This window comes from Salmo salar, chromosome 18, assembly GCF_965601325.2.
Source record: "Salmo salar chromosome 18, fSalSal1, whole genome shotgun sequence".
Taxonomy (NCBI): Eukaryota; Metazoa; Chordata; class Actinopteri; order Salmoniformes; family Salmonidae; genus Salmo; species Salmo salar.
Window position 1 is genome coordinate 9,900,432 of NC_138308.1, and position 8,350 is coordinate 9,908,781.

The following is an 8,350-nucleotide window of genomic DNA, read 5'->3' on the forward strand; positions in this document are numbered from 1 at the left end:
TTACTCTATTGTCTGTAAACAGTGAAATTGTAAATAAACACTGTATAGCCTCAAAACACAGTTAACACTATATTTTTCATATCCTGCATGATCTGTCCTTGCATCCATAGCTCTATCTATGAATTTGAGAGTGGTTACATTTCTCCAGCCCCCCACAAAAGTGCCCACTTTGTTATTATTTGAAATGCAGATTGCCCCTTTAAGGTGGTCAAAAGGGAATTATGCAATTCCTTGTTTACTTACAAATATATTACCCAAAAAGACTATCACATACAAGTGAACATTTCCCGAGCATTAATGACCTCAAATTGTATTATTATTATTTTAATGGGGGCAATCTCCCAATTTTTTTGCTTGCATAATAATATTTTCACTGACAGCACAAAACACCAGGAAGAGATGGGCCATATCACCCTGTTCATTGAACAGTAGGCTATTTGGAGAGACAAAGGAAGTGTAGCCTAATCTTGTTATGACTCCCTCGAACAGTAATAACACTGGTATAAACTAATGGAGGGCACGTGTCTCAAAGTTAAAGTAAAAAAAAATACTATATCGACTCGCCATATAATAAAACACGCGTGGATAGTCTACTTCGGCCGTATCTCTGTCATGTCGGCTTAAAGCGGGACATGAGCCATTATTCATCCGTTCTGGTACTCAGCTGAAGAGCTTTCCTGTGCGTAATCCCCGGATGAAGCTGTCATGGCTGCCATTCGCTGAGCTGTCAAGTCTACAAAAGAAATGTAAAAACCAACCGAAGTCTCGAATTATACATCGACGTAGTCCAATTGTATCGGAGCTTTACTCTGCGGTAAATATATTTCGGTTCACATACATTGATTATATTAACTTTTTGTCAGGCATTTTTTCTTTCTACTTTCTCACAAGAGCTGTTTATGTATATTTCATTCAAATCAATCAACTGGCATGTCAGCCAGCCGTCCAAAAGCTCATACTTAACAGTACATGTTTTACCAGGCAGTGAGGCAAAGGTGATGATGAGTGATCGTCGAAGCAAAATATGAATTGCTTTAAAACAAATTAACGCGTTTGTTTGTTACATGTTAATGAAGCTTCTTGGTCAAGCCAAACAGCACAACAGAAATGGCTGATAGCTTTGGTCTAATGCAAAGTTAACAGTAACATTCCGTAATAACCTTGCTTTAGCGGCAAACAATCAATTTAGCGTGGAATATTTTCTTCTATTGAGACCCATAGGTAACAGGTGGGCTTGTTTACCTGTTTTAAATGCAAGTTTGGTCGGATTTTGTGAATTGTAGCAAGTCCTCTGGTCAGTCACATTGAGAAACATGCATGGCACATCATTTGAGTAAACAACAGCCTATTGGAGTTATACACTTCCCCTATAGTAAATAGTCCGAAATGGAATTAGGTTACATTGAGTCTGCAACAGGTGGATCAGGTTGATCCATGTAGGTTGTGAGATCATGCACTACACTGTCAATTACTCACACAGGTAGGCTACAGAGCAGTTTTGAATTGAGAATATTGCTTGTTACTAGCCTTATAGTGAAGACTACGGCACAACAGATTGTTCATGTATTGTCTGTGGTAAGAACAAAGGCAAACACAACATAATTCTAGTTGATATAATTGATTACAGATCAGGATAATTTGATGACCATTTCAAACATGCATACTAATATGTTATTTTCTCATGTCTGGTCTCTGTGTAGACTGTAGATTCTGAGAGGACATTTGCATATGATCTTTGATGGTTGTCAGTTTACAGACCAGGAGATTGTTGAGTTTGGTGAAAATGTTTTGTGCTGGGCTATTTAGTCATCTTCTTTAAAAAAAATATGAAGCCAAGTTAAATCAATATTGTTGACTGTATATGTGAACATGTTTTTACAATGTCACAGGTTCATTGTCTATAATGAATTGCTGGCTTGCAAATCAATTGTCGATTGTTTATTTTACATCGTTACAGGGGCCTGAATTGACATGGATCCAGCACATGCTGAATTAGATGTCCCTGCTGAAGGTAATATTAAAGTTGTCGATGATGAGGACAAAAATTGGCACAAACGACTCCGTCTCAGGAAAGCTGCCGTTCAGCCACCAACTATGCAAAGTGAAGATAAGCATGGGCCGAAGAAGATAGAGGACAAGGAGAAAAGCACAGAGCAGAGGTATTTGAAGAAGACACCCCTAAAAACACAAAAGAGTCAACATGTGACAGAGGTTCATGGAAATATACTTAGGTTTAGATGTTTTGAATGCAATGGCAGCACAGAATTCAGCCCTAATGACTTACTGAGGCACTTTCAGGAAACTCACCCAGGAAGCCAACCAATCTTTCCTTGTGACATGTGCAGTTTTATTACACAGGAATTCTCCCACCTTCAAGTTCACCAATTAGGCCACAGAGACACTTTTGTCAGCTGCAACATATGTAATGACAATGTCCAGCTCACTCGCTTGCAGCTCACCACACATTTAAACATGCACCACAACTTGAATGGCCACTACTCTTGCGAGAAGTGCAAGTTCTCCACCAGAGATGTAGGAGCATTTTTGGAGCATATGTATCTACATAACATGGTGCCGCAAGCAGGTGGCATGGCTGATCATTCAAATCCTGTTGACCAAGATTTGCAGAGACATCTCATGGCCAAAACAGCACAATTCCCTTTCAGTTGTCAGTTCTGTGACTATATAGCGCATCGAAAAGATATCATCACAAAGCACATGGCCACCATCCATGGTAAAGCGACTAGCCAAAAAAACAAGCTGAAAATTAAAGAGGTTGGTCCTAAAACAGTAGGTAATTCATCATCAAGACTGAAGCACGTGGTGACAAGGAGTAGAGTGAGGGAAAATAACTGGATGTCACAAGGCTGTCTTTCTCTGTCGGGGGAAGGATTCCTGGATAAATATTGCAGACTGTCAAATCCAGAGAGGGCTTTGGAGGAGACCCAGCAATTTTTAGAGAAGTCTGTGCCTGCTGAAGCTCTTAAGACTGTACTTTCAAATGTACCCAAAGCCATCACTTCCTTTTCAAACTCTGACAACTGCATGATATCCAACCCTGGATTCCCAAACACAGGCAAGGACCTCACTGTCTTCATGCTCAAAAACAAGATGTCAGTTCCTCCGAATGGCACTACTGAAGCAATTGCTTTCAAAATTGTGGAAGGCAAAAAAGATTTTGTTCTCAAGGTTACACCATCAGCAAAGCAAGAGACCTCATTGTCTGTCACTGAGCAGGAATCAGAGAATATTGCTTCTCAAACTAGTGCTGGGGACTCCAATGCAAATGGATGCCAATCAAATTCAAGTATCCCTCCAAAGACCAAGCCACCCAGTTGTCCAGGATCATTCTTGACACCAAGTGATGTTGCCACTATTTCAACCCTAAACGAGTTAGTAAAATATGATCAAACTCAAGAAAATAGAGAGAACCAGGAAACAAGGGTTGGCCAAGTGCACAGAAATGATGCAGAACCCAAAGATGTGAATCACTGTGAAGATACGGCAGAGGAAATCAAAATGTCAAAGTTGCCAAAGGAGAAAAGTAAAAAAGAGCAAAAATCCTTTCCTGAAGCTCTGCACTCTTCCAAGACTATGGGGGACAAAAAAAGGGTGAGAAAGAAAGTGGTCGGCCCTAAAACTGTAGAGAAAAAATCATCACCAACATTAAAGCTCCTCCTGAAGAAGAACCCAGTTAAGGAAATGCAGTGGATGCCACAAGGTCCTCTTCCCCTGTTAGGACGAGGTTTGCTGAATGATTACCACAGACTAGAGGACCCACAGAAAACTTTGGAGAAGACGCAGCAATTTCTTAAAAGAGCACTGTCAGCTGAAAATGGCAAAAAGAAACAGTCCAAATGTCCCAAGACTGACCAGAAACAGAACTCCAAAGTGGTCACTAGGTCGTCAAAGTCAGAGGGGGGCCTTATTCCAAACCCTGGACATTTCAGCCCCAGAGGTAACAACCTTAGTGCCCTCATGGTAAAACATACGATTTTAGTTCCTCCCAGTTGCACTACAGAGGCCATGGGTTTAAAAATGGTGGACAGCAAAAAACATTTGGTTCTTAAGGTTATACCATCAGCAATGCAAGAGACCTCTGACAAAACAAAGGCATCCTTGCATTCCATTGAGACTAAGGAAGACAACACCACATCTAAAACTTGCACTATGAGCCAGAACAGTTTAGTCGTTGTCGATAAAAGCCAGCCAAATTTGAAAATCGCTCCAAGTACCCCAACAAACAGTAGCCTAGAATATAATTTCGAAAATGCAGAGCTTCCAAACACTGATGTCAGTTCTGAAAACACAGAAGGAATGAACAATGGCATGAATTCTCATGTCCTGGATGGCCAAGATTGTCCAAGGGTAGGCTTACCTCATGTATCTAATGGAGCCAAATCAGCTGGAAATTATTTGGGCCAGATGACGGAGGAGAAGTTGGAGGCTGTGAACTATAACCAGCCTGACCAGGAAGGGCTTGGAACTACAGAAGCTCAGGTCATCATGATGTCTCCCTCCCCCATACTCCATTTCCTTACTTCCCCACAAGGTAATCAAAACTATCTTACTGAAATGTATAAAACCTGATTTGTTAAATGTATTTCCAAATATTTACTTCTCATTATCTGTCATGCATGACTCTGTCCATGCCACTCTATGTTTTATTGATAGACAATAAATGAATTCAGCATTCTTGTTGCAGTTTACTTCCCCTTTTTACTGGACTAATTGTACTTTGTTCTCGTGTTGAATATTTCAACAGGTATAACAAACTTGTCAGAGAATCCGGTCGACACTCCAAACATTTGTTTTCAGGATGTTCCTCCCAATACCACGCTAAGAGTTGTAGGACAGCAGGAGGGCTTTGACAGGATTTGCCTCTCACCACAGAGAAATGAACAGACAGTTAAAGGAAAGAGGCAGAGTGAGCCGTCTACAGAAGACTCTCCTGAGCCCCTCTCAAAAGCCTTCAAGAAAGTTGTGGGAGAAGAAGAGGCCTCACCAGCAGCCGCGCATCACTGGGAGCCAGGCCCTAGAGATGTGGAGAGGACCCTGAAGCTGTTGCCATTAAGTCCCACTCAACTCATTACACGTCCAAGAGGAGACCAGCCTGTTGTAGTGCTAAATCACCCAGACACAGACATTCCCGAGGTCACAAATATAATGGAAACAGTCCACAGGTACAATGGAGAGGTCCAAAAAGTAGTGCTGTCTCGAAAAACATTGAAGGCCCTTGCAGCCATGAGTTGTGATATGTTTAGGGCAAATGCCCCGGCGATTGAACGTGTGCGCCCTGAGAGCAGAGTGAAAGAGAGATTCATCTTGAAAATGAAGCTGAAAAAGTTGAGCAGAAAGAAGTACAAAGTGGTGAACGCAATCCCGCGCAGCACTGAGCCTTTATTAAGATTTAGCTGCTGGTTTTGTGGCCGAGTCTTCAGTGATCAGGAGGTCTGGATTGGTCATGGCCAGCGCCATCTGATGGAATCTACTAGAGAGTGGGGGAAGCTGGAAAGTGAAAAGTGAAAAGTCATAAATATCACCTACACTGGATACAAAGTTGAGAAAGGTGCTCCTGTACAAAAGCAATGGACAGAAAATATGCTAGATGGAAATTATCTTAATTTATTAGAGAAATATGTTGTTAATAAGGACTTAATAAGTGTCCAAAATCAATATAACTTAATGTGAGTTCTTCCAAAGTACAGGCCTCTAATAATAGGGCTCTAGTCATTTTTACATTTTCCGTTGCTCAAATTGAAGTATTTCATTTGAAACCCACTTATGTTTCAGTGCTATCATTGTTTTAGATTGGATGCAATCTATTTGTTGTTTCAGTTATGTCTAGCCAAGATGCAAAGCTATTTAAGCTGACCAAAGTACACTGTCATTTGGCATTTTTCACAGAACACTGTAATAAGGACATAAATTAGGCACATTCAGAAGCTCTAAACATGAAAATGTAATGTTATACGGGTATGCATAGTGTGTGTGCTAAGATGATTCATTTGGGAGGGGATGGCAGGTTTCCTTTGTTACTAGGCTATACCAACATTGTTTAAAAAGCTATTTTATGTTCATTTCTGATTTGCAGATGTACACTTGTTTTCTTTTTTTTCTGTGATTGGCCATAAAAAAGAGTGAATGTGTTTGTTTTGTTTGTATGCATGTAGTACTTACCAAAAATATGAATGGTTTCAAATCTAGTAATTTTGTTAACTTAGTCTGAGCTAGTAGCAGGAGTAGTCCAAAGAATATACCTTTTTGTAATTTGTATAATATTGTATAGGATGGATGACTGATGGCATTTGTGCATATAATTGAAATTATAATCTGTTTTTTAATTGCACTATGAACAGACAGTGAATATTTCTTTCCATTACTTCACTTTATGAATCTTATGACAGTCTTGATATGCATGTTCTTGCATGTATCCTTATGTTCTGATGATCTCACAGTATCCATGGCAAGGGATACTTTTACAGTAGTTAGTCAGCCCAGGACCATTGGTCAAGGCCCAAATCACAAATACACGTAGCATCTTTCTGAGCATACCCTTTCTTCTAGTCACCCATCATTTATTTCTTCAGATCAACAGAAAAGAACTGGTTTGTAGTAGTATTGAGAAGTCGGAGAAATAAGTACAATTCTGACCTGGAAAACATTTGTTTTTCACCAAGTGCCTGACCTTCTCTGTTCCACGATGAATATGTATTTATCTTGACACACACCTGGTAGAGTTATGTGTTGAACAGATCAATAAATACGAATAGTTTGAAATATATGTGTGATTATTGAACATATACAGGTGTAGGATCTTAGTTTTTCTCGATTGATAAGACACTTTTAATTAAACTGGGCTCCACTTGATCTCCATCAACCTAATGAGCACAACAGTGTTATTTGGTGTAAAACTGTAAGTCATTTCTCATTGCTTTCACACACAAATGCAGCCTTCCCTGTAGCTCAGTTGGTAGAGCGTGGTGTTTGCCACGCCAGGGTTGTGGGTTCGATTCCCACGAGGGGCCAGCACAGACAAAAAAAAAATGTATGAAATGTATGCATTCACTACTGTAAGTCGCTCTGGATAAGAGCGTCTGCTAAATGACTAAAATGTAATGTAAATGCAAAGCAGTAAACACAACTCTTTACAAAATACTCTAAATTCAGTTGAGTAAATTATGACAAACAAAATTAAACATTTGGTCACAGCTGATACAAATTACATGAATGTGGACCTGTGTGCAAAACTTATTTGCTAAATTGTTCAATCAGCAATCAATCCTTATGACTAAAATAGTCCACCTGTTAGAAATAATTTATTGGGACGTTGTGCAACGATTCATTGATATAACTCTTCATTAGATGACAAGTTGTATGTTTTGATGTACAGTTGAAGTCGGAAGTTTACACCTTAGCCAAATACATTTAAACTCAGTTTTTCACAATTCCTAACATTTAATCGTAGTAAAAATTCCCTGTCTTAGGTCAGATAGGATCACCACTTTATTTTAAGAATGTGAAATGTCAGAATAATAGTAGAGAGAATGATTTATTTCAGCTTTTTTGTCTGTCATCACATTCCCAGTGGGTCAGAAGTTTACATACACTCAATTAGTATTTGGTAGCATTGCCTTTAAATTGTTTAACTTGGGGCAAATGTTTCAGGTAGCCTTCCACAAGCTTACCACAATAAGTTGGGTGAATTTTGGCCCATTCCTCCTGACAGAGCTGGTGTTACTGAGTCAGGTTTGTAGGCCTCCTTGCTCGCACATTCTTTTTCAGTTCAGTTCTGCCCACAATTGTCTATAGGCTTGAGCTCAGGGCTTTGTGATGGCCACTCCAATACGTTGACTTTGTTGTCCTTAAGCCATTTTGCCACAACTTTGGAAGTATGCTTGGGGGTCATTGTCCATTTGGAAGACCCATTTGTAACCAAGCTTTAACTTCCTGACTGATGTCTTGCGATGTTACTTCAATATATCTACATAATTTTCCTACCTCATGATGCAATCTATTTTGTGAAGTGCACCAGTCCCTCCTGCAGCAAAGCACCCCCACAACATGATGCTGTCACCCCCACGCTTCACGGTTGGGATGGTGTTCTTCGGCTTGCAAGCCTCCCCCTTTTTCCTCCAAACGTAACGATGGTCATTATGGCTAAACAGTTCTTTTTTTGTTTCATCAGACCAGAGGACATTTCTCCAAAAAGTATGATCTTTGTCCCTATGTGCAGTTGCAAACCGTAGTCTGGCTTTTTTATGGTGGTTTTGGACCAGTGGCTTCTTCCTTTCTGAGCGGCCTTTCAGGTTATGTCGATATAGGACTCGTTTTACAGTGGATATAGATA

The 8,350-nt window shown here is 40.0% G+C and overlaps 1 protein-coding gene across 1 annotated transcript; it reads left to right on the plus strand.

Moving 5' to 3' along the window:
• Window positions 1-426: 426 nt before the first annotated feature.
• On the plus strand, window positions 427-6,780 carry znf518a (zinc finger protein 518A). Its single transcript, XM_014154198.3, has 3 exons — window positions 427-814; window positions 1,958-4,552; window positions 4,766-6,780. The coding sequence occupies exons 2-3, from the start codon at window positions 1,972-1,974 to the stop codon at window positions 5,524-5,526; spliced, it is 3,342 nt and encodes a 1,113-aa protein (XP_014009673.1). The 5' UTR covers window positions 427-814; window positions 1,958-1,971; the 3' UTR covers window positions 5,527-6,780.
• The last annotated feature ends 1,570 nt before the right edge of the window (window positions 6,781-8,350 follow it).

Bases quoted from the DNA above. Each gene is read 5' to 3' on its own strand.
- znf518a (XM_014154198.3), top strand. From the start codon at position 1,972: ATGGATCCAGCACATGCTGAATTAGATGTCCCTGCTGAAGGTAATATT. The intron at 4,553-4,765 runs GTAATCAAAACT...ATATTTCAACAG, and splicing joins TTTCCTTACTTCCCCACAAG to GTATAACAAACTTGTCAGAG.